The sequence below is a fragment of the Porites lutea genome, chromosome 5, assembly GCF_958299795.1.
Source record: "Porites lutea chromosome 5, jaPorLute2.1, whole genome shotgun sequence".
Lineage (NCBI taxonomy): Eukaryota > Metazoa > Cnidaria > Anthozoa > Scleractinia > Poritidae > Porites > Porites lutea.
In genome coordinates, this window is record NC_133205.1 from 42,514,497 (window position 1) to 42,542,012 (window position 27,516).

General features: G+C 38.1%; 2 protein-coding genes across 2 annotated transcripts; both read right to left on the bottom strand.

Moving 5' to 3' along the window:
• Window positions 1-802: 802 nt before the first annotated feature.
• Window positions 803-21,239, bottom strand: LOC140938461 (synergin gamma-like). Its single transcript, XM_073387935.1, has 13 exons — window positions 21,109-21,239; window positions 18,257-18,336; window positions 13,701-14,205; window positions 11,646-11,873; window positions 9,775-10,416; window positions 8,727-9,019; window positions 8,264-8,353; window positions 7,224-7,628; window positions 5,395-6,687; window positions 4,445-4,595; window positions 3,929-3,985; window positions 3,342-3,433; window positions 803-2,557 (listed from the first exon to the last, which is right to left on the bottom strand). Exons 1-13 carry the CDS (start codon window positions 21,161-21,163, stop codon window positions 2,321-2,323), a joined length of 4,128 nt encoding a protein of 1,375 aa, XP_073244036.1. The 5' UTR covers window positions 21,164-21,239; the 3' UTR covers window positions 803-2,320.
• Window positions 21,240-23,782: 2,543 nt separating this feature from the next.
• Window positions 23,783-25,414, bottom strand: LOC140937152 (adenosine receptor A2b-like). Its single transcript, XM_073386684.1, has one exon. It carries the CDS (start codon window positions 25,407-25,409, stop codon window positions 24,270-24,272), a length of 1,140 nt encoding a protein of 379 aa, XP_073242785.1. The 5' UTR covers window positions 25,410-25,414; the 3' UTR covers window positions 23,783-24,269.
• Window positions 25,415-27,516: the final 2,102 nt, after the last annotated feature.

Below are 27,516 nucleotides of genomic sequence, written 5' to 3' on the forward strand. Positions count from 1 at the left end.
ATTGGAACCAGGGGCTTAATTTCTATAAACTTTATTACGCCCTGGGGCCCGTTTCTCGAAAGTCCCGATAATTAACGGGCCCGGTAAGCCGTCTCCGTTTATATTAAAGATCGAGGTTTCAAAAGTTTTGCATCTAGCATGATAGAACTATCAGTTAGTGAAACAAAACGGAGTAGTTTGCTAGCCAGGACCTGCGCTCTTATTCTTTATATTTCGATTTGAATATTTGATTTCGGGCCCGAAAAGTTAGCGGGACTTTCGAGAAACGGGCCGCAGCAGGTCTTGTTTACAAGTTGTTTTGGGAATTGTGGCTCCAGAGCGGAAGTCGTTTCGCGTGGCAATTTTTGTTACCCGAGTCTGTCGAGCGTTTTATTTACTTATGGGACAATTTTGAGCTAAATTTATTGCTCCCTGGTCTTGTTAATATGTTTTTGTGGCTTCAGAGTAGTAGACTGGTTTTCAGAATAATTAATACTGATTTTTCTTTACTTGGAATCAGTCCCCGAATAGATCTAACAAACCGAACTTTTTATCGATCTAAGAATTTTCCATCTTTGATCGAATTATGCTGTGAAAAAGGAAAGTTCACTGAAAGGGCTTGCACAGCAAATGTGATCCTGGGCATCTCTGTAATTTGCGCAAGGGCAAATGTATCGCATCACATTGTTTGAATGCTGAGATAAGTAGCGCTTCTTACCTCCGTATTTTTCTCTCTTTTACGACACTGTCAGATCAGATAGTGTAAACCAATTAAATCGCGCCTAAAATTTACAAAAAAGACAGAAAATAAGACCAGACATTGCTTGCACTTTATTGAATCATTTTACTCTTTTGAGTGTATATACCTATTCCAAGTTTCACTTTCCTTTCAATCTCTTATGTTACAGCCTTAATCCACCAAGTAACTGCGGCTCCGGTAGTCACAGCAGACAAAAAATGAGCATATTACTTATTCATTGAAAAGCATATTTTTGTTTAACTTACTGGTGTTCACCAATAGACCTGTTTATGAGTCTTTTAAGACCAAGCCGGTAATTACTTCTAAAAGTGAAGGAGATAATCTGGTTGAAAGCATAGTTAGCGGTCCTCTCCAAGCGGCCACTTTTGGCATCCAATTTGAATATTTGCCACACCCATGGAGAAGTTTATGCCTTGTGATCTCCACTTCACAAGGAGCGCCTCTTGTAAACTCAGATCACCGTTACATGCATTTCTAGACAAAAGTGAAAGTTTAAAAGTCAAAACATTATTTATTGTGTTTAAATAACACGAACAGCTAAAAATTAATTTCTGCTGTTTATATAAGCTTTTAGAAGAGAGTGAGGATTTTACGTGCAGAAATATAAGAAAAACTTATCACGCTGACTTATAAGCTCTAGTTAGATATTTTACGTCTTTCTGTACAGTAATTCCTCGAAATAACCAACTTTCCTTCTTGCACAACTTTGCCTTCTTGAGTAGCCTATGAACAGGCTCTCGGCCCAGTTCCCCCCTCGACCGAAGATCTGTCAACAGGCTACTTTTTGATGTCTTCAGTGAAAAGGTTCGTTAAGATGGCTCTATTGGATTTTTCAGGACCAAGTTTGAGCATTAACTACGTCGCTATCAATGAAGATATGGAAAAACGACTTCCACAAATTTACCTGACAAAGACAAAAATTTATTATGAGCAAAGTCGCGTTGACATCGGAGTCGTCACAACAACGAAATGACGTCATGATCTATTTTACTTGCAGTCTTATTTCTCAGCACTAGTGTTTTTTAAAAAATGCTCACGGAGCTTTTGTTCCCCCAATATTTGCCTCAATGTTGAAGGCGTTTTCGAGGTATTTTGGGATGACATTTTAATCGCTAGAGATACAGTAAAAACTGGAGAATCTTAAAAAAAGCGCGTCACCTTATTGCTTATCAATCAAAGTTAGGTCTGTGAATAGATGGGAGTGGAAAAAGCGATAGAAATTTCGACCTACGCCAGCAAACCATGTCACGAGAGGTCATTTACAGCTTAACTTCTGAACAAGTACTGAAGAGGCCAAAAATAATATGGATAAAATTAGATTGGTTAAGGATTCACATTCTCGCATTCTAGTTTGATACAGGAATTAACTAATGCGAGCTTCAGGCGATCAGCTGCGTCCTGTACGGAAGATTTCCGGGCTAGGATAGCGGTGGGCAAACAGTCCAGCAATAAGGTTTCTCTTTTAGATTTTGGAACTCATCAAGAGCCTATTACAAGTTCCTACATGCATTATGTGCTTGTACGTATTAGGTAGTTATCTAGAGATTAGAGTTTTTTCCACTGCAAACTGTTTTTCTAATTTTATATTAAACTGTCTATTGGTAACAGTGAAGGAAGCACAGAGTCCACTCTGTTACACCAGAAGTTTGCGCATGTGCTATGGTAATGTCGACCGCCGTACATGAGTTTGCTGTCACCATGTTTAGACGATTCCGGTGTTGTCTTGTTCACATTTAACAAACAAATCCCGCAAGCTACACTGCCATCCTCAGACGCTGAAACGTGATGCAAGGCGAAATCCAGACTGCTCTTGGATGGCTGATAAATGCAAACGACATTATGGTGTCAGTACCTCCACTAGAATTTGTTTTTCCTTATCTGTTACATTAATTTTGAAGGGCAAAGCATGCGTTCCTGACCATAAAAATCCCCAAAGACGCAAAATAATTTATAGCATGCTTCCCGTAGAACGCAAAGATGATCTGAAGATGTTTTTGTAGAATATCCTGTTCCTGTGATTTGTGTGGCTGTTATTTAACGATGCATATTAGTCTTTTTTGTGCTTTACACAGGGCTACATTTTAACTTCAGTCAACGGTACTAAAGAGATTTGGAGTCTGTCTTCAGATAGAGTGTCTGGTTACATAAAGGTCTAAGCATTTTCAATTCAGGACTCGTTTCTTTTTTAACTGGGACTAATGATTTTTCACGAGATGAGTCCCCGAACTCACCATAACTATTGTAACAAAATCACTGTACGTGGTAAATTGGGATGCATCGTCATTTATTTATAAAATAACTAAGATAGTACGTGCGCTCTGATTGGCTGAGAGAAGTGTTTGCATGAGAGTATGTAAACATGGTTGTGGCGTCAAGATGTTTTGCTTTTCGCGCGCTAATTACGCAAGCACGAATTTGAAAAAGTTTCCAAGTTCAAAACTCGACAAGTTTACTTTATTTACCCATTCCTTCGTCGGCTGGAACTTGGAAAATCGTTACAAAGAAAGTGTGTCAATTTTTTTTCGCTTAAGCTGACATTTTAAGCGAGAAAATCATCACCATCATCATAAATTACTGCTAAATATATACCAAATGTACCTACCAAAACATCTGACCCAGAGAGAAAGGCTGATATGTCCTTCCAAGTCCTCTCTATTTCTCGATAAATATCTTGAAGTTTTATATTGTTTGGTGCTGTAAAATAATAATAATAAAAAACGTGTTTCATCAAACTATCAGAACATAACTTCAATTCACATGACACTGAACAGGAAAATTATATCCACGTAACCAGAAGGTAAAAATAACTTTAGAGAAATCATGGTGTAATTTCCATGAAAAATGTTTCATTAACTGCGTTAATGAAGCAAACTGTACAATGAACACTAAGAGCCTATCATTTGAGCCCTAAACCTTCATCAAAGCAAACTATGATCCGCTTAAGGAGAAGGATAAGCTCCAATTTACTCTGATGAGGTAATAAAACTTGAAATGTCTGCTACGGAATCTCTCTACGACGACAATTCACTTAATTACAGCGAACTAGTTTATACTCCATTCCTTATCAACGCAGCACCACAGTTTGTAAAGAAAAAACCCTTTGTTCATCTGAAACAAATTGAAAGCTTCGTCAACTGGGCAGATGCCATTAGTTGCTGCTACAGTTATATTATTAATGACAGTCAGTACCTGATTTATTTATTGATGCTTTTATTCGCAGCGTGACTCGGTAGATTTCTACAATGGCTAAAAGATGTAAAACAGACGGACCATAAATCAATATTGCCATATCAGGGAAACATTCTAAGTTACTTACTTTAAAACAGTTTGGCATTTTATATTGCCTCCCCTGAGTAACTTTTACACTCGATTGCATGTACATTATTACACTGTACCGTACTGGCTACGCCTGGACTGGTCCAAGACGTACACAAGGAGCTAACTTCAGCGACACAATCACTCAAACATTAGAATATTTGGGCTTACTACTACTAAAATGGGAATATTAAGAGGCAAAACCATACGTACACGGTTGCTGAGAACAAGTGGAAAAATAACAAATGAAATGATACATCCCAAAAAGAAGAAATCTGCCATTCTTGAGTGATTATGAACAAGCCGCTGCTTTAACATAGTTAATTTATATAGTTAAACATCGGGGAACTAACAGCCTAACACTTTCTAAGGATTTTCGGAATTTACTACCTGAAAAATATGAAGTTCCTTCTTTGGAGTCCATAACTTCTTCTTTGACAGACTGCTCGGTGATTTTCTGAATGGCCAGTGTAGCTGTTGCCAGAGTTAACAAGCAGCTGTTGAGGCACCGGCTCCAAGCATTGGCATGTTGATCAATATCCTTTCAAAAACAAACACTTTATGTGTCATGCAACCGTAGCAATCAGACTTTGATTGGTTATAAAGCTGAAGTTTTTCTTTCTAAAGCGACCCGGCGTGCATTTACAATAAAATGGTATCCAGCCTAATTAATCACTTTTTACGATTTAGACAACAAAACTGATTAGTGGTAACACACTTGACTTCCATCTTCCTAATTATAAATAGACTGAAACATGGAAACGTTCTTCTTCATCGTTAATAGAGAGTTTAAGCGAAGACATTTTTGAGCGACGCACGTCAACCTGAACTTGGTGAGGGTTTTTCCCTTTTAGTATGTCTTGACGCTAGCAAGTTCGTATAACTAAGTGTCTTTACGCCGAGAGAGGTTTTCTCTAAAACTATTCACAAGTCCACTTCCGCTTGACGTGCGTCACTCAACAAAGTCTTTGCTTAAATTCCCTAATCAAAGGTAAAAACCGGATGTAAACATCTCGCACCATGTCAAGAAATAGCAACAAATTGAACCAACATACGGCATTGCCTCCCAGATTCCAACCCGAGCCACATTGATGTGGGAATGATACCAAGCTCTCATCAATGTGACTCGATTGATCGGGGGTTAAGAGAGCTGCGACCACTGATGCTCTCCCTGTCTTCGAAAAACGCCGAGTCGCAGGTTAGGAGCGCTATCCACCGTTCCACCCTTCATCCTCCTAAACGCTCCGAAAAGCCAATTTTAGTGGTTCATGAGAAAGCAGAGGCCAAGACCCAATACTAGTGTTGTTCCTACGATATAAACTATTTTTAGAGTAACCTACCCCGGAATCGTGTGACAGGACCTTGTAGCGTTCGGTGGGCTCCAACGAAACTGAATTAATAAGAGAGTCTCTGACAGTAGCTGTAGCATTTGGTTGTTTGCTGCTTACATTAGATGAACCTGCCGCAAATGAGCTGAATGCTCCGAAGTCCGTACTGTTGATGTTTTCGGATGTAGTGCTAGAAATGTTGGTACTGGTGGATGACTGAAACACACCAAAACCCTGTTGATCAACTGAATGTGAATCACTGGTCATGCCAAAGGTCACATTTTGAGAATTTTCAGGAGATTTAAATGCTCCAAAGTCATTGTCCTTTCCAGACGTGAACTGGTCTGCCACTTCAAAGCTACCAAAATCAGCAAATCCGTCATCAGCTAACTGATCATTTGTTGCTGAGGTTGTTGTTGACGGCGGTGTAGGTATCGGGGGTGGTTTTTCAACACTGAAAACCCCTCCACTTGAGCCAAAATCAGCATCTCTGAAAGCACCGTATTTATCCTCATCTACCTTTGTTTTGTCTGCAAACGAAGTATTTTGATCACTTCCAAACGAGGCAAAACCTGTCAGCGTATCCTGTTGCTTTGTATCTGCTGGTTGTTTTCCCAGACGATTTGCAGAATCCAAACCTCCTGTAGTAGCAGGAGAGAGGGTGTGACTGGAGAGTTTGAATTTTTCCAAAGATGAGACAAGCTTTTCAGGTGCCTTGGAAGAAAACCCAGTAAAAGTTTTATTGGATGAAAACGGATCAGGACTATGCTGAAATTCTCCAAAATCATCAAAGTCTGCTCGACCTTTCGTGTCAACATTAAAGATTGATTTATTAGCATTATTACTGACTGATTCTGAGAACAAACCACCGGCAACAACATCAGAACTCTTGTTGTTGTCCGGCTTACCACCAAACTGGAGATCACCAAACCCAGGCAGAGACTGTGCCTGTTGCTCGTTAGGTGTTTGAATTGAAGCTAAGGTCAAACTTCCGGCTTGTGATTCCTTTCCACTTTGAAAATCAGCAAAATCATCTTCTGGAGTCTTTGTCTTAGCAATATCTGAAACATTTAAAGTAAAACTGGTGCCACCAGTCGAGTCCAATCTTTTTTGGAAAATTGAAAAATCTGGCATTTTTGCTTCACCGGATTTCTGATTTCCTAGAGGCATGTTGTCTTGCGAAGAAGCTTCACTCTGAAAGTCACCAAAATCATCTTGACCCAAATTTGGTTCTAAGTTGGGAGGTCCAGGAATATTTAATCGATTGTTAAAACTTGACTGCCCTTGGAAATCTCCAAATGCACTCTGTTTGAATTGAAACAAATAAAGGTAAAGTAAGTTCAAAGAATGCCATAAAGCATGACATGCATCATGGCAATTGACCTGATACTTTCTCATTTGTTTTCATTAAAATAGTAATAAAGATAACAATGCTATTTCCAGCCACTTAACCACAAGTTTTCATGCACATATACATCATTGTTAATAATTTGGAAAGACAGCTTTGTTGTAACTTCTAAGTTTGCGGGGTCTGATATTCCACCATTCTTAGAAGAGGTAGAAAGCCGGTGCTGCAAACCTAAAAATGAGACACATTTGAACGAGTATAATCAGATATCACAGCTGCTGGAAAGCACTCAGTTTCTAATCTCTCGAGGATGGATATATTATGAATAAAGGTCACACTGTAGTAAATTAGGTTTGAGTTTGTTTATTCAGTCCGTGACTGACACAGGCGGCTCGGAGGACAAAATTTGAGTAGCTCCCAATAAAACTCGAACCTTCTGATTGGTAGTCCAGATGCTAAATAGGTTTTGTTGTTAATATATTCTGCTCCGCACCTGATCTGTTTTCTGGCTAGGTACACTCTGAAAGTTCCCAGAACCTTCCTGTTGGATTGGCAAACTGGATCCGGCAGTGCTGGTTTCTCTTCTGTTCCAACCACTGCTGATCTGACCTGCCCCACCTTGAAATGCAGAGAATTCACTCGTTTGAGAACCCATTTTTACCATACTAGGTATATCAACAGATTTGAACCCTCCAAAATCATCTCTAGAGTCAATTGAAGACGACGTTGCAAGGCTGGTTGATTCAGGATTGTCAATAGTTCGAAATACACTGTATCTATCATTAGGATCAACAGAAAGATCACTGGAAGTGCTGCCATGACCGCCTCCTGAGGAACTCCCCTCCATATTTCCAGTCGCCTGTGAAGATTCAGTAAAGCTCCAACCTCTCCCTCTAGTCTGGAAATATACAAACAAAAAGTAAAGGTATTAAGCAAGGATATTTTACGTCGATAACTCGTGACAGTAATTTACTGATAAACTTGAGGGTGATGGTGCGCTTACTTTTTCCCCTTTAAAGGTATTGAAAGTTAGTTGAAGCTACAAAGAAAGGAGAGAAGTGAAAACAACGATGTGATGTCACCGAGGATCGAGCTCGCGACCTCGCGTACTAACCAACTGGGCCATCCTTGCTCCTTCAATATTCTCTACTTTTTTTAATTCTTAAAAGAACTGCATCAAGGACCACTGCGGAAAAATATTATGTCAGGCAAATCTAAACCTTGGCAGCAGTTGGGTTCTGGTTCTCTGCCACAAAAAATCAATGGAAGAGTCGATGAGGTTTCCAATATTAATTCGATTTTATAAAGAGCGAAATGAAGTGTCTTTTAGCCAATAACAACTAAGCAAGCAACATACCACTGTAAGATAATAACATACAAAAATAAAAACACAATTGTACACTGTCAATCAGCTTTTACAACCTTTCGTCTACTCAGAAGAGGCTGGTCCTTTATTACCTCATTATTGAAACCTTAAGGTAGAAAAGTTCATGGTGCTTTGCTCTGTTGTACATTTTAGTTCTGTACACTAACCTGCAATACACTCTCAGGGATGGTGGGAATAGGAGCTGCTTTACAAGAGGCTAGTTTTTCCAGGGTGAGTCTTTCTGTTTTCATACCAGCCTATTTTGCAAAAATAATGCAAAAGAATATTTAAACATAAAGCAAGAACAAATAAGAACTGTTAGACTAAGAATAGAGATAGAGAGACTGATAAAAAAATCTGGCGGGTTTGCTAGGTCAGCTTGGCTGAGTTTAAATTATTTAATAAATTAAAATACTTCTCTGCTAGGGTTTTAATCTGGGAAAGAGGGATTTTATCCCAAACAATGTTAAGATGAACCAGCCAGCTTTCCATCATAAATAGAAAAAATAAAGAATATACTAAGACAATTAAATATGCTTTGATGCAAAACAAGTCTACTATCAACATGTTTCCAAACCGTTTACTGAGCTCTTTAAACTCTCAAATACTAAAACATATGGCGGAATATACCTGTGCTAAGGCAACTAATCCCAATACAATTCTTAATTCCAGTGCATTCAATTGTCCTGGAACATTCCTGTTAGCTCTGTTCCATATTTGGCCCAACTGGTCCCGTGGTAGATCGGATGCCATAAGAATGGGGAATAAACGATTGGTATCAATGACATCAGATCCTTCCACTGTTTTGTCTGTAATTTCCTTGTACACTCCAGGAAGATCTGTGCCGTTCACACACCAATCAGGCAGGGTCACACCATATAGCAACTCTAGCTTTCGTTCAGGGCTATCATCAACCTCAGGAACTGTAAAAAAGTTTTTAAAAAAATATATTTTGAGATAAAATGCTGCAGCAGTGGATTAGGGTAAGTACATGTAAGTGTCAGATTTGGATTATTTAATGAGGTTACTTAATTAATTAGCGCATAAAGCTCAGAGACCCAGAGTCTTCTTTTATATACATATTTTTTCTCTTTATAGGACGTGAAGCATGAAGTGTGTGGCAAAATTGTCATTCATGTACATGCACATAACCTCTGTGCCATATGCTACTAAAAACAGTATGGATACCACTGTGATTAGAATTGACCAAAACACTACAGAGCTGTAAATTTTCCGTATTTTTACGGGTTAAATAACTGACGTTCAGTTTGTGTTGAGCTTTACATCTCTTACCTTTCTCTGAAAAGTTGAAATTTTGCTGTACAAAATTGGTGATATGATACATGTATGTTTTAAGTTAACATAATTAGCACAGGGTTTTCAGAAAATTTTTAAAGTTGATGGCTGAATTACTAAAGAAGCAGAGGAATAGCTCAGCAGGGTAGATGGCCAAAACCATAAGGTTAGTAGTGGTTCTTTGAAGGTGCAAGGTATATGATGTAGTTAATTTAAAGGAAATTGTTATTTTTCTTTTGTTTCAACTTCATTAGCATACATTAGCCCAAAAACAAAAGAAAAACAAAAATTACCTGAGATAAAAAATTAACTACCACATTATGTACAGCTGTAGGAAAGAAAGACATTACAAATTAAGAAAAAAAGACCCACAAATCCTTACCTGTCTCAGTAGCAGGTTCTAACAAGTTTCCCCCTTCTGTTACCTGCTGTATGTTAGGCTCTTTTTCTGGTGCACCAACTGGCTGAGAAGGACTGCTAACAAAAGCAACTCCCTGGAAACCTGGGGTGGGGGCCAGCAGGGTCTGGCGTTTTAAACCTGGGATGTGAGGGGTGCTTGGCTGTGCCATTGCCCCTCCAGTAACTGCATTTCCACCAGCATTAGGCATCAATTCTGACATACTACCTGCTCTGTTTTTAGTTGTTTCATCTATAAACTGGGTCATTTGGCCGCCATGGCTAGGCATACCTATTATGCCACTAGTGTGTGTTCCGGTTGGGTCTCCAGAAAACTGGGCCATTTGACCTCCTTGGGTAACAGTGGATTGCCCCACCCAAGACATGGCAGGTGGTGCAGCAGCATTTGCTAGGTGATGCTGTGTTGTTTGCTCTGCTTGAATGGATGAGTTTGCAGATATATTCTGTGCCAATGGAAAACTGTATGGAGTTGAAGATGATGTGGGTGCTGTAACAGAAGGAGTGCTATGCCATGCCTGAGACTGAGGGAGAACACTAGCACCTCCAATGCCCTGAGGGTGACCTGATGACACATTTGATCCCATGACTGGAAATACTCCACTTGTGACTGACAAAGCAAAGAAGACAAGTTCAGATTACAGAAGAGAAAGTCAAAATGCGACTGAGCTGTCTTTATTGAGTGCTTCATACATGTACAGTCAACTCTATTCCACCATAAAACGAAACGTATGACCTTATTGGTGTTTAGTTTCGCATTTTTTGAAAATGTAAAAAAATTCACGAAATTGAAGATCACTAACTTAAATCCTCACGAAATTTAAGCATGCGAGATCTTAATACCCATGTAGAAAATTCAAAACACACAAAAATTTATTAACATGTAAATATAGCAACAACATATAAAGGATATGTACTAACAAATACAAACATTGTTAACTGGTTTTACTGGAATGTTTCATTTTGTATTCCAGTTGTGAAATAACGTTATTTTGCAAAGATTTCACGCATTGCTTGTTCCAGTTTATCTACATGAAGAAATTTTTAACAAGTTTAGACTTGTTGAAAACTAAAATGAAGTCAAGAATGTGAAATCATGAAAGTTAATGCCCTTTTTCATAATGGCTGTTGAAATCGCACAAATAAAACCCTGTGAAATATTGTCGCACCAAAAATGCGAAATTAAGAAACCGCAAAATTAAATTAAAACTAAGAAGCTTAAGGTGCTTGAATAAGTACTTAAATAAAACTTAACCGTCTTTTTTGTAAATTATATTTTGTTCTTAAAGCTAAATGTTGACTTGGTTATCCTATTTACCTACCAATATTAATAATAAAATTTATTATACATGTGTAAGAATCTTGAAAAAACATTAAAGGAACTAATGGACTGAGGAAATGTCATTATCTGTAGAGTTAAATTAAATTAGAGTCATGTAAATCAGAGTTTTTGATTAAGTAGGTAAGCTGGTAACACCAACAGCTTCAATTTTTGCTTGAGTCAATCAGATTTGGTAGCTATGATGAGAAAATATGAAGAACTGGTTTTGTCAACTGTCAGTTGATAAAGTATATTGGCCACTGTAGGGGGATTTAGAAGACGACATTTTGAGTGCAAGCACTCTATCTCCTTACAGGAGCCAATCTACTTTACCAAATCAGTTGTTAAAATCAAATCTTTCTATTTTAATCCCCCACCAATGCAACACAACACTTTCTATTAGAACCTAACCCTTTCATGATTAAAAGGAGAAAACTTGCAGTATTCACTTGAGATTTTTAAAATTCCCTGAACAGAATTGCAAAATTAGAGATGGTGAAATTTGCAGCCTGACAAACCTCCAAACTGGGTAGATGGTTCAAGAGCAGTCTGAAAGTCATTAAAGGTGTCCTGGCCAGGTGCCGGTCCTTGAGAGAAGTCACCAAAGTCATCTGTATCATGCAATTGCCACCCTGTACTTGATGGAGTCCCTTGGGAATTCGCATGTCCTGATGGCATATATCCTGAGCCCCACTGTCCTGGGGTAAGATTTGACTGACTAGCTACACTGCCACCAGGTCTTGAAACTGTTGATTATAAAGACAAAAAGCTGTGGGACAAAAGACGTTCACTCCCAAAGTTGTGCAGGTCACTGCCACTCAATAACTTTCACCTGTTTGTTTCTGGTAGAATTCAACAAATATCAATGGGAAAAGTATGAATGCTTTTTACTTATTTTTTTAAAAACAATCTGCAAAAAAAGGTGCATTGACATTTGGGGGGGGGGAGAGGGGAGGGGAGGGGAGGGGTTAGGGGTTAGGGGTAGTGCTAAAGAGAGAGACTCCAGATTTAAAAACTCTGGAGGTTGGCATCTTTGACATATCAAGGTTTTTATATTTATGCCATCATTTTACACAATATTTAACAATTATTCCATGAGGGCGCGTTGGATATGAGATGATAGATAGCCAACGAGGAGTGTAGCGCAGATTTGGCTATAATCATCTCATATCCAACAAGCGCGAGTGGAATAATTGTTTTATTAAAAACGCCCACAAAATCTCGTTGAATCTCCCCGACTAGAACAAACCAGAAAAGACAAGGGACTTCCGCTATTCACATGTCACACGTCTATCAAAACTGTCAACCGCGAACGGACTCGCCTGGACTGCATGAATGAAAAATCAAAACATTGTAGCGATGAACATTAGTTTTTTAAAAACTCATCGGGATTCTAGGATTTTACACAGCAGAACAGCTAAAAAAATCTGGCAGATAATGTGAAGGAAAAGAATTTTTAAGTGACAGCCGTCGAAATTACTGTGAATTTGGATTTTCGGTGCAGTTATAAAAGTAAGAACAACGGAGAAAAACTATTACCTCAGTCGCTTGTTATGAAGTTCTTTGAAGCCACAAGCTGGTTTTGCTGAATGAGAAAAGAAGCTATACTGCTGCCTTGATTGCACTAGTGAATGGCTGCATAGCCTGTATTTGTAGCTGGTTACTTGTGATTTATATTCTTGATGTCGGATAAACAAGCCCCAGTTATCTATCGGCGAGTGACTCGATCGGCGAATGGCTTCGCGATCATGAAGAAACAACTTTCTTTCATAGCTGGTCAAGGTACTTAAGTTCAATGTGTTTTCATGTGTTTTTCGACAAACTTTCAAACAAGCTGCTGTGGCTTTTCTGTTTGTTTTTGTCTTTTTTCTTTCGATGAAATTGCATTTCTAGTATTCTAAGAAATGAATTAAAACGGTTTTCTTCGGGCACCATTCTATCCTTCACCAAAAAAAAATCTCAGCTAGCTTCCAATTTTAAACTGACGCATACACCGACCATATATGGAGAGCATGGTATATTAGCTCATATACCATAACGGCTAAGCCAATCAAAATGCTTTATCCAATGATTCAGTTTTTAATAAAATCAATTATCTACCACTGATAATTTTCAGGGATATGGGCAGGATCTTTCCTTTGGGTCCCTATGTCAGAAGGGACACCCAACCCCGCCCCATCTGAAAAAGGAATGTAGAGCACATAACTGAATAACTTCCTAAAAAAATAGTTAAAATAGTTTTGTTAGCCAAGAAGTATTTCAGTCACAATAAATTACAACTGTTATGAAATCCATAATAATTTAACCTTATTTGCAATGTACTGTAGCTGTAACTATGCAAAATGTGCTTGGCCTGGGTAAGATACGAATGGCTGCTTACTAGATTGCACTTCATCAGAGTCTTTCCTTTTTTTCCCAAAGACATTCCAGTTTGTTTTATTACCACTTGTCATTGTTTTTCCTATCAAAGAAGGATTCACCGACACCCTAAGCCCCTCTAGCTACTGTATGCCCCATGGCTTGTACTTAATAAAATTTATACTCATAATAATAATTGTAGACAAAGAACTTACAAATACTTGTCAGCTTTGAGACACTTGGTTTAGCACTTGTCTTACTACCAAGGGAACCAATTAAATCAGTCATTGATGAGTCACTAGCTCCAGTCTTGTTCTTTCCAAACAGGTTATTCAGAGCATCAGCATTGGATGGTTTCTTTGCACTGAAAGACTGTTGCAGTTTCCTCTTTTCTTCTTCAAATTGTTTCTTTTTCATCATTTCCTGCTGTTTCTTTAGCTGTTCTTCAGCCTGTTTTCTTTGCTGATCAATTATTTTTTGTTGCTGTTTTGGAAACTGATGTCCTAGCTGTACATTGGCAGGAAACGCCCCAATTTGAAGACCCATAGGTGGTGTCATTTGTGTTCCAACTTGAGATGGTATTTGAGGCCCCATTGGCAGGTTTAATGGAGGTCCCATTTGAGGTCTCATTTGTGGGTTGATTTGAGGACCCAGAGTTTGACCCATTTGAGGACCTCCCAGTGGTCCCATATGATGACCAGGAAAAGACTGTTGAAATCCCTACAAAAAAAGGAAGTGATTTGACAAGTTTTCTTCATGACTGTTATCTCTGCAGATTGTGTGTCAGACCATCAAGTTCATATGAGACTAATAAATCTTGCAGTTTCACTAAACAAAGAATGAAGAAAAAGGAAACCTGCCATTCCCCCCTTTTAGTTTCTTGTGAGCTGTTGATCCTTGGCCTCTCAGTCTGTGTCTTTTACATTAGACGGCAATTCCATGTGAGACAATAAGATTTTGAATTTTTTAAAATAAAATTTTGCACAATGAAACTTAACCAACAGAAAGCTGAAACAATGGGCTGTTTGAAATTACTGAGATCTTGTGTGTCTTGTCCATATGCTTAATGTGAGAAGGCATGAAAGCCAGAGAATTTGAATCTCATTATATTTGGAATTTTTGGAAGGAAGTTTTAAATAAAATTTTAACATCTAAGAAAACATACAGTTAACATAAAAGTATGTGTGTATTATAACCTTTGCCTTACACTATCATTAGGCTATAAATTATTATCCAGCTACTAGAACTTTCCTAAGAAAATTGACATTGAATTTTTGTTGCGGACATTACTTAATGTCCACAACGTTAAGGTACCTTTTTTCAGTTCCTGTACACAGTGTGCTGTATTTTCATGTGCTATTGATGCTGCTCAGTTAGCCTGATGTATACTCTATTTTAATCTCAAAACATTTCCTGGGTGGGTTTTCTTTGCTCAGAAATTATAAGTTGAAAAGTGTTGCGGACATTACACATGTTAGATTTTTCATTTATTCAGGCTTTTGCGGATGTTTAGTTCTTACTATCCCTGAATTAGATTCAGACAACAGCCCACTTAACACTAAATTGCTTTTTATTGATGTACAAATGTAAATGGCGAATTAAAAAGAGCTGGTAGCTTTTCCGTAATGTCCAATGAATTTAATTTCCAAACTATTAAAAACATTCTAAATAATTTACGATTTCTGTGATATTCTTGAATTATTTCCCTCCATAAAGTAGTACAGATGCATGACGAATTTTGTAGTACTTTAACAGAAAAATGGAAAAATATTTTCAAGAGTTTATATGGTTTTGGGGGATGCTGTCACAAAATTACAGAGTGACATTTGTATGGATCTTTAACTGTGTTTCAAGAGTCATAACTGGATCCCTGTAGAGCACCAAACCTGCTCAACCAACCAATCTCAACATGACCTTTTATATGGTGGTGTCAGTTTATCGATTAGTTTAAACTTGAAACTTGATGGAAGTCATCCTGCGCCTGCATGAATCCAGTGTATTGTCACAGTACTGTGACTTTTGTCCAAACCATCCCTTGCAACCTTGCCCGTTAGTTGTGTTTTGTGTTGTCTTTTTTTCAAACAAATTAAACAGTACTGTGACAATACACTGGATTCACGCAGGCGCAGGATGACTTCCATCAATACAGGTTATAATAGTGTTGCCGGTAAAAACGCGATTGCAATAATTTATTTTCAAGTTTCTCAAGTTACCTGAGATCAGGCTTTATTTTTGTTTTGCCTTTTCAAAATGTGCTTGGCAATTTAATACCATGAGCCTAGTGTCACGTCCAAGCGTGACACATGACAAACATCATTGTCTGTCATTTTGTAGCTCATTGTAGGGCTTATTTTAACTCATTTTAGCTCCTAGCAGCTCATAGTAGCTCATTGTAGATCATTGTAGGTCATTGTAGATCATTGTAGATCATCAGTCGTGGATCATTGTAGGCCATTGTAGAGCATTGTAGGTCATTGTAGATCATTGTAGGTCATTCCTTGTTTTAGTAACTACGTTATAATAGAACATAAATAGAGTAAATGATATTTTCACAACTTCATTTTTAGACAAGTAACTATAGAACAAATGGACATAGGCACAGTCAGCAACACTGACTAGGAAGTGAATGATAAAAAATGTGTTCCCAAAAGTGTAATGTCCGCAACAATTTTGTGTAATGTCCGCAACACAAACTTTTCTTTGTAGAATCACTGGAACAAGGTTGCATGGAATTTTTCTTTGACAGTTGAAAAATCTAATTATTGTTATGTTTTGAAGGCACAGTTATTTTCTGCTCAAGGTTAAAAATTCACAGGAAAATCTCTGTAAAAAACATCACCTTAAAAAGTGGTTGTTTAAACTGTAATATCCGCAACACACTTTATTCAGCTCATACCTTCAAGGTCTTAAGAGCTAACCAAAGCATCTTTTTGTTAGGTACAAAGGGAACACTAATAATACTTTCTAGATATGTTTGAACACCCTTAACGAACATTTTGACATCTAAATTGGGGTTTAAAATTTTAATTTTAGTATCTGAATGTAATGTCCGCAACATGGAATCACCCTAGAGTTGAATGTTCCATTTGCTTTTATTCTGTTCTGTTGCTGGTGTAAATGTTGTAGTTAATTTTTTATCTCAGTTAATTTTTATTTTTGTATTGTTTTGGGGTATGGTAATGTATGCTAATGAATTTGAAACAAAGGAAAGACAAAAATTAACTAAAATAAAAAATTAACTACAACATAAACAAGGTCTATACTTTTGGGAGATATAGAGAATACTTCATGGAAAGTGCAGAAATCGAATGAGTGAGTGCAGTGAACTATTGAGATTTCTGATACAAAAATAATGAGTCCGTAATACCGCATGAAGCACTTCCCATGTGGTATTGTTTTTATTATATACATACTGAGATAGTCATCATTTTGGCGGCCTTTTTATTTCAAATCTTTCCAAAATGCTACAATTTGCCGCTACACACTACGAAATGACAACAAAATCGAAGTATCAGCTACTTAGTAAACGTGAAACAGAAAGTGAAAAGCGTATCCAGAATACTCAAAACAAACCTTGTAGGGTTGAACTAGTTACAAAGCGAAATTGTGATTATAGACCCTAAGCCAAATCAGAGCACACATTTTTTTATTATACCACTGAGAATTCACTGATGGATTTGTCCAGGGAAAGCCAAACATCAACGAATACTTCTGACTTCAATCATTACTAGTAAAGTAAAAGGTGAGAAATGACACGGAGTCTGCGTGAATCATTGTCGAAGGTTCACAGTCAAGAAAGCTTGATTTTCCATATATATGTAACCTTTTCCATTGCTTTTTTAAATATAATAACCATTATTTGCTCGCCAATGTTATTGATTCATTTTTTTGTTGTTCTGGTAAACGAAGGCGATTTCTCCCACCAGGCGCCTACATGATTCTCACCTCTTCTGTTCATGTTCCTTTGGATACTGTTTTTAACCAAATATGATAAAATAATGTCATAGGATGAGTTAACGTGTGCTTTTTCTGTAAAAGAACGAGGATGGAATGAAACACTAGGCAGGATTGAAGCGGATTTCTAGATGTATCCGATGTGTACATTTGATAGCGGGTTGAGGTAAACGCTTTTCAAACTGGCAAAAGTAGTGTCCAGGTCAGCCTGTCCCATAGCTGGACTGTGTCCCTCTAAGCTTATGTCTCATTCTGTTTTCCCTTCTGCTGTTGTTTTGCCGGCTCTCCACAGTTTTCTTCATCGACAGTGAAAAAAAACGAACTATTCAACTCCAATTTCTGAGATGTTTTTGCTTTTATTTTACAAGAAAAACTCTTCGAGAAACTCTTCTCTTTGAATGTCTGCCAAGTGGTGCTGCAAGGGGTGCTGCAAGCTGCAAGTGCCTATTAATGGCAGGAATTTTTTTGGTGCCAACTCACACATCTCTGTGTCTTCTGATTAGATGTATATTTTTTCTCACACGTGAAAAACATCGTTCACCATTTTTATTGGACCTATCATTTTATTCACATGTGAAAATCATTGTTTGCTCCTCTAATTGGCTAGAACTCATGAAATTTGCATGAGAACATTTACAACATAGATTTTTGGTGAGTATTTCACAGTATGTATATAGTAAATGCATGTATGTTTGATGTCTTTTCTTGACCTTATAAAGTAAGATAATAATTATCATGGTCTTTCTTTCTTGTACACATTATTGTAAATTGCATGCAGAATTCATTTCCATGTTTACATTAGAACTCTTTGATTTACCTGGTTCTTTTGCACACCATAGGGCTGGTTCTGTTGAAATACACCCATGGGTTGTGTTGCTTGCATTCCACTGAAGTTTCCTAAAAAAAGTGTAAATATTGAGCATTCATTTCAAATTTTAGTGTTATATTTATGCCATGGACATTATTGGGTGTACAAAGGCACACTGATATTCAATTACAGTGAAACCTGTATTAAGCAGACACCCTTGGGGAATGCTGTAGTGTTCGCTTAATACAGGGTGTCCGCCTAATACAGGTTTCCATAGATAACATCATATGAGATGTAAAATGCCATTCAAATGAACAGTGGAAATGTTAAGAATACTCCCAGAGACTTTGACGATATACGTTTGCATTAATTTCTTTATCAAAGTGGACCAATTGATCATAGTACCATAAACAAAGATTGAAACTCAAATTTGAAGAAATCAGATGGGTGAAACAAGCTCTATACAAACAAAACGAAATAGAAAACAATACTGTACTGTGAAACTAATCAAATAAAGTTCATCAAGTCACGTTTTTTAATGTAAAAATCGAAAAAGTTGTGGGTGGCAGTTCGAGGTAATCTTTTGTATTTCAGATGTCTGGTTGGTAACAATAGAATGACTATTTCAGGCACTTTTTAGGTGTCCGCATCTGCTTAATAAAGGTTTCATTTAAAGTAAATAAGAGAAATAAATTTTGGGACTTTGGCTGCTGTCTGCTTAATATAGGGTGTCCGCTTAATACGGTGTCCTCTTAATACAGGTTTCACTGTATTACTGTGGAACTCAGAAAAACATGAGCACCAGAAATATTTACAAGGAAAAAGCCAACTGGGCACAAGAAAACTAAACCAAAACTAGCCCAGTAATTAGTTTGCAGTTTTGTCATTTGTTCTGACCTTTGTTGGCTATTTGGTATCCATACACAGGCAATCAACATTTCTGAAATACACGTACTTGACAGTTTCTGTGCTTAACAATAATTAGGGATGTAAGATACACTGTTTCTTAGAGGTACAGGCAGGTGAACATGTGTGCCGTGTACATGTGGTTTAACGTACTGTAAAGAAAATGGCAATTTTGATTTCACAGATGATGTGATAACGGCATCACCACTCTACCTGTCAGCCTAGCTATTTCTCCAAGGTAAGCAATTACATGTATTTACACCTATACAGTATGTTGCCCAGTATCCGGACACTTCAGTTTAAGATTGCAATAACTTTCCTTTGTTAATCGCAAGAGCTCTGAAATTTGGCCCAGAGAAAATCTATCTAGTCCTTAATATGACGAAAGACAGTTTAACTTTTTTGCCTTTGTTTCCATCGCGAAATTGATATTTTTGCAGAGCTCCTATGGTGCCCAGTATCCGGACAGCTGGCCCAGTATCCAGACACAACAATAACAACGTAATTGTACATAAATTTCGACAGGCAAGCAACTTATAAGCTTCTCTTGCACTTGAAAAGTAGTCTGGCAATCGATTCCAAAAATATAACCCAGCATCGTGAAATAAAACATAACAAATGACTGGGGTATGGCGGGGAACGCGAGCGGCTGTTTTAAAAATGGTGTGTTTCTTACTTCCTTGTCAAGGAACTTTTTCACTGATTTAAGGAAGGCATCCGTGGACATGCCGAAGCAGCAGTTTGCAAGCTCAATTAGCCAATCTGCAAACTACTTTCTTTCCTCATTTTTTATTTAAACAAAAAAAGCTTGGGTAAGGGACCTCAATCCAACGGTCAAAGGTCACTCCTATTTAGTCTGACCTGCAGTGTTGATTTCTTCATGCTCAGTACCCACAATAAGCCTGCTTTTCTAGCACTAATTCCTCCTTCTTTCACATCTCTTAATCCCTTTGTGACATTTTTCAGACCGTTGCAACCCCATTCTAGCAATCACAAGTGGGGAAAGTACGAGAATTCCAGGTTCAACTCAGACGCTTTCAGTTATATATAGAAAATGCAGTCACGCGAAACAAGCCCGTGCACATGAAATCAAATCGCCTGTGAATGAGTGAAGAAAATTTCCATACGGTGTTAAATAGAATTACATTTTACGACTATATCATATATCCTAAGCTTTAATTATAGTTACTGATATGAAATAAATCTTAACCGGATAATGTACACAGCTAATTCATCGATTCTGTACAGCAAAGAAAAAACCACAGCATCAGAAAACATCTTAAGATGACTCAAAACTCATTTTTTAATGTGTTTAGGAGGGGTACTTGACTGTCAAAACCAGCATTATGGAAGGGCATTTGACCAGCATTTGGCATAATTTAATGGGAATTAAGCTTATTTTGAACTGGTGGTCTTACAAAGTTCAAATAATACCTGGGGAATCTTGCCCGGGAAGGCGATCTTGAAGTTTCAAATTCATCCGTACATAGCACATAGATATGAAGACTATGAAACTGTTTTGAGCCTCCCTATGTCACTTGCTATGTGCTAATTGAATTATATGAAGTGCTTTTAAGTGCAGAGAGACTAAATAATAGCTGTTACTGCTATGAAATAAAACTACGGCCATCCCTCAACAAGAGAGTGTACATGTAAGCAGACAAGGAAGCTACAAAGATTTCCAAACCCATTGATAAGCTTCAGCGAAAGCCTCGTCGGGTTTAGAACATAATTATTACTTTCAAATATGACCTTCTATTGCTTAATTCAAATCGTGGTTTACTTCTACTATATATTTCAAGGTAAATTTTCAGTCATGAGCTATAATAAATATAGTGTAAGCTTATTTTGAAAAGCTTACCTAATTAAAGCTAATAAACAGAGCTGGGAGAAATCCTTATAAAATTAAGAAGGGAAATACAGACTACTAAGCTATAAAGTTTGATGCTCCTTACCTTGATGTTGCGGTGGAAACATTTGTCTTGGATTGTTAACATTGTTAAATGCCATTTTACACCACCTATCATACGATAATACAAGTACTCATCAACCATCATCATCAAATGGCCGCCATCTTGGACTCCAGGAAACTACGTCATATATGTGTCTAGGAAATCCGACACAAGAGGGAGTCTCGCCCGATCGCGAAACCGAAGTAGTGCGACACGAAAATTGTAGCTAAGTCTCCCGAAATATTGAGTTATGACTCACTTACTTTTTTAAAACTAAAATTCCTGCCTTTGATCGATTAAGGAGTAACACGCTGGGAGGGAAAGTGGCAGTGGGATGAAAAAGGAGATAAACACATGAGAGTACAGCCTGTGCCAGGTTCTCCACAGGCAACCCAGACTCTATGTTGGGGTTCGTTGGAACTTGAATGTATGTAAATGAACAAAATACGACCTAAAAAACTCGCAATAAAATTGACTCAACTTGAGTTTGTGTTGTGTGTCTTACTGTCTGCTCGCTTCTATATTTAGCCAGTTCCAGGCTCCGAGAGCGTCGGGTCCGCTGAATTGAGAAAGCGCAAACACGAAAATAAAATGGGATGAAACTGGGGAGAGCTTGAACAGGGGCCTCTCCTCTTCCTTTTCCCGCCCTCCAACTTTTTGCGCGCTTTTTTCTTTCGCCTCCTGCCCGCTATCTGAGAGCCTGGAACAGGCTAAGAGCCATTTGGAAGCCGTTTTATTGAGTTTTAGATTTCGAGCTGTACTTACAATAAGAAAAAAAGGGGAACATTTAACGTGTATGAGCTATTTTGAATGCTTCAGTGTAATCGTATCGACATCTATTGTCTTAATCCCAGATTAAGACAATTTTTTTTCCGAAATTGGGTATTGCTGTACATTTATGAAACGAGAACCGCTGCGCACAGCTGAAGCCGATCCTCATACTATAGATTCACTTTTCTTTGTCTTCCTTCGGACATCTGGTGCAAAAGGAAAAAAAATTGCCCTCACCAAACGTTGCTTAGAGGGAAGACTTGAAGGTTTCAAGGTTTCGTCATGGTTTCTTAAGATAATGAAGTTCGTCGAATACCGAATAGCTAAGAAATGTTACGTTTTTCATCATTGTTGTAGATGGTTGCATCATCACAAGAGAGAATGAGCTAGATCATTCTCTCTTGATCACCATCATTTATGAGGTTGTCACGCGCGATTCTACTTAATGAAACAGTCTTTAACTCTGACGACTTGATTCTAATGTTATAAGCTACTGCTTCTTAAAAGAAAAGAGACTTTTCGAGCAGTTGTTGAGTAAGCAAGTAACATGTAAATTGGACTCATGTCTCTCAAAATATCAATCGGCCTACAGGAAGGGAATAAGGGCCTGTTTACAAGGAGAGTGGGTTACCCTTGTGCTAGGGTTACCCTAGCAAGCGGGTTAAAGTTAGCTCTGGTTTACAAGCAAATTTCACAGGTAGGGTTACCCCATCACACGGGTCAACTTTACCGACTTTACTGACGTGTTTCATCATGCGTAACATCCTTTGTAACGTCCAAGATTTGAAATAAAACTTGAAGTTCGCTGTATAAAACACGTTAAATTCACGAAAAATCGGGAAAATATTATCATCGTATACAGAAAATACCTTATATTGTTCAGATGTTCATAATTTAGCTCAGAAATTGGATAATTCCGTTTAAATTGTCAAGAACACGACGGAGGAAAGTTGTCCCAGGTACGCGAGTTATCCCTAGCAGAACGTTTACAAGGCAGGTAGGGTAACCCTAGCACTCCGGCAGGGTTACCCTAGCGCTAGGGTAACCCTACTTGCCTTTTGAACACGCTGTGTGAAAAAAAAAAAAGAAAAAGAAACGTGCGAGTGCTCGGGTAACTCTCTTGCTAGAGTAACCTTAGCAAGAGAGTCACCCTAGTTTACTCTCCGACTTCCTTGTAAACAGGGCCTAAGCTCTGAAACAGAGTTAATAAGACTAGTCGAGGATTGGAAATCTGCTATTGACGATGGAAAATATCGAGAGTTATTTCCTAGCAGAACGTTTACAAGGCAGGTAGGGTAACCCTAGCACTCCGGCAGGGTTACCCTAGCGCTAGGGTAACCCTACTTGCCTTTTGAACACGCTGTGTGAAAAAAAAAAAAGAAAAAGAAACGTGCGAGTGCTCGGGTAACTCTCTTGCTAGAGTAACCTTAGCAAGAGAGTCACCCTAGTTTACCCTCCGACTTCCTTGTAAACAGGGCCTAAGCTCTGAAACAGAGTTAATAAGACTAGTCGAGGATTGGAAATCTGCTATTGACGATGGAAAATATCGAGAGTTATTTCCACAGATACCAGTAAGACTTTGACTCTCTGTTACGACGACTGTGGAACGAACGTGGTGAGCGATCTGAGAGCGAGCAGCAGTATACACAAGAATTTCAAAGTAAGAAGTCTTTGAAACCAGAACTCCATTGCGTTTTTAACCAGAATGCATCGAGTTTTCGGTCAGAATGCGTGGACCTCTTTCAAATAAGCCCTTCGACTTCGACTTTGGTGGTTGGCCTAAAAAGTTCGCCCTACTCGCCTCACTTTAAGGCTTTTTATACGATGAAACTCGATGGGACTACTTGCATCAAGCCTAAATAATACACTGCCCTGAAAATTTCAGATGACACTTAAGTGCCGTTGACCTACGATCACGTGACTCGTGGATATTTTAGAACTTAAAATGGTGGGGAATATTGATGAATAAACTTAGGACGTTATACAACAATAACGCAAGTGCCTCATAGAAAAAGAACCTGAAATGTCCACAGAAATTATATAGACTTGGGCTATAGTTGTCATTATATTATTAGTTTCTGTTAGTATTTCTTGTGATATCTTCGTAAGGTTAGCGGGACTTAAAGTCTCAGAAGACCGTATGCAAATCTGTTTAATGATACCAATTTTCTAATAAAGTACGTAACCTAGTATTAACTTGTTAAATTCAATAATCAGACCAAGATGCCCTCTTTAGGTAGTTCTAATGAGTTTGCTTTCAAACTTCTTTGGCGCTTAACCGTCAGAGGCACTTTAAATTTCATGAAAGTTTAGTCCCTCGTTCAAAGAAAATAGATGGTGGCTTTATCCACTTTCACTCCCTCTTCAAAGACTCTTCGATTTACAGTGTTCGTTTACTGTGCCTGACTCGTCGTGCTTCTTCTTGGTGGGTCTGGTGTTGTTCTTTTGTGCTTGACGGACTGAAGACGTACATGTTTGTTCTCAGATTCAGGAATATCAGAGGAAAGGGTACTGAGTGAGACGGTGGAGCGACGTCTTACGCTTGAATTGCGGCGCTTGACCGAGCTGGCCATTCTCACGTAGGTATGCTTGAATTGTTTGTTGCGGAATGCGAACAGAAAAGGATTCAGAGCCGAGTTAAGGTAGCCAAACATCAACAGTACATAGAAAAGCTTAAAAGGGTATGTTTTCCAGTTATCATGTCCCCATAGATTAGCAACAATGCTGAAATAAGAGAAGGGCTGCCAACAAAAGAAGAAAGCTGCCACAAACATGAGAGTTGTCTTGGCTGCTTTTAGGTTTCTTGCATAGGCCTTGGCGTCTTCCTTGGATTTCTGCCCGCTCTCCTGGCGCACCTTAAAACTGGCACTGCCTCTAGTATGCTTACGAGCAATACAGTATATCATGATGTTTAACACACAAGTGGCTACCAATGGCCCAACAAAGTTAAGAAAATTGCTCAGAGATGTGTATAACTTGCTGAAAGGGACCATGCAGGAACCATTGAGTATGATTTTTTTACCTCTTTTTAGAAACGGCCATCCCATGATGGGAAGAAAGGCAAATATGATGCAGTACAACCAGATAAGGCCGATCACAAGTAAAGCTTTTCTTTGGGTCATGAACTGTGCGCGGCGAAAGCGGCTCAGAGGATCACGAAGGCTTTGAAAGCGATCCACGCTGATGGCCAAAAGCGTCAAAATTGAGGTCGGTACAGTGATGAGGTACACGGTAAGAAAAGCTACACACATTACAGCTCCGTGTTTCCAACCTCCTTGGCGAAAAAGAGACTCTATGTCAAAAGGCATTGCTATAGTTGCGGTTAGAAGATCGGAGACAGCCAAGGACAGCAGAAGTAGGTTTGTTGGCTTGCGTCTTAGACTTCTGTTAGTGAGTATAGCGAAACAGACCAGAAGGTTTCCAACAACTGCCACTACTGCGATCAATATGTAACAGGTGGCCACAGGGTAGAGAAACCAGGGCCCAAAGAGAGGAAGCACTTCGTTTGACTGGTGATCAGATGTGTTGTTCATGTTTCTTTTCCCGGAGTGCTTTTACTGAATAAGCTTTTTGAACTAATCAGAATATATTAGAGTCTCGTAAGCCTTATATTGGCATTTTCGTTTGTTTTCGCCTATGAACCTCTGATTTTATATCAGCATAGTAGAGGCATATTGTTTTAGAACCATTTAGCTTGACTTAAGTTCTTAAATTTAGCCAAAATAGGTTCTTGACGTCATAACAATCTCAGAATTAAATTTCACGGCCTTAATTAGTTTATTGCGATTAAAAGATCGAGAAAACATCAATTGAGTCAATATATTTTTAACTTTTATCACAATATCAATATTAGTATTATTTAAGATGTGGTTAACCCATCAGGCTCGAAATTTTGGCTTTTTCTACTTACGCGCATAGTACTAAGAGGAACGCGTTTTCGTTTAGTCAAAATTCCTCGTTTCATATCGGATCAAGTCTCCGCTACCAAGGTCTTTTTGAACATGCCTCGACCGCCATGGCCTGATTAAAAAAAGCGTAGGTTTTCCCAAAAATAACCAGTGTTCAGACACCCCTTCTTTTCCAAAAAAATGGAGGTCTAATTTTTAAAGGGAGTGGGTGGATGTACATACATGTAGGCTAATTTAAAATCGGAGAGGCATGAATGCTTTTAAATCAATCAGTTCAATATCGAGAAATTATTTTCAGGACAATTTTGGTTATATTTAACTCGTAATACATTTAGATTAGAAATCGTTGATCCAGCAAGCTGACATCAGCCTCAATAAACATTTTTACCTCCTTAAAAACTCTGTTTGGCTTTTTCATAGTGTTCTGAATGAGTGTTAGAATGAGCATTTCAAACTTGATCTCTTGCAAAAACGTTCTCTTAATGGACAAGACGATCTCTTAAAAAGTCAAGTGTTTGGTCTTTATATTAGTTGCACATTGTCTTTTTAATGAAAAAGGAAATGTTCAATAAGCCAACATTTTCCTAGTTTCAATATAACAAGTTTATCAACGATTTTCCTTCGGTTAAAGACAATTCTTTTTGTTTCCTTTTTTTAAAGGGATTACTACTCACTCGTTTATTTTACCTTTATGGCTAGCACCCGGGTGCAAAAACTGATCATCGAATTTACTGTAAACAAACACAAAAAAAGCGGCCCAAATTTCGTTCAGTTTTTTTATATTCTTCTTCTAGATGTAAGAAATATCCAAGAATAGTTCATCAGTCGTTAAAATACAGTATCGACAACTATTTCATTTTTACGTGTTTAATTTGTGTCAGAGGAGCGTAAAAAAATCACGAACTTCTATGCCCTTATAAATGATAAATTGATAAGGATGCGATAAATGTCCATTTGAATGAAACTGTTTTTCCTTTAATAAAATAAAACTTATTCACTATATCACGAGTAAATCCCGGCGAAGGACATTCAAGGGAAACTTGGTTAGAGGAGTGCAACGGGGGCATTCAAACCCTGACCCTGTTTAAGACAAAAACCCCGCTAACCCTGTTCATAGTAAAGACTAGCCTTCTTTTCTGACCCTGGTTTTCCTCGTTTCGCATACAGAGTTTTGTAATTTTGCAAACAAATTTCATGGTATTACACTGTAGATATTTTTGGATAAAATTTGTTGGCACTGAACAAACACGTGAACCGCTCATCGCTAACCTTCACACTCAAAGGCTCCCTGTCCAAAATGACGCCTTGTTCAAGCGCTAAATAGGGCAGTTGTATCAACAGAACTTTGTGTTCTCTTGAAATGTGTAATATATATATAAAGGTAAGGCTGAGGACCCCGAAACCATACCCTGTTAAGGGCATAGACGTTTTAAGGCCAAGCGACCAAGCCTGGGGAGTGTCGTCACCGTAGAAGTAATCTGACATGGAATGTATAAAACATAAAACTGAAGCGTGATCTATAAAGGACGATAAAATTTATGTTTGTCAATAGTCGAACGCTTTTACCCAACGAAATTAATACCATAAGTGGTATTTTTCATTTGTTCAGTTTGTTTTTTATAAAAAGCTTTCAGGGCTCTGTAACATTCTAATTATTTGATTTCTGCTAAAAACAAAACATAATCAACAACCAATTTACTAATTAACCAACTTGACTAAAAAGGATTTATTC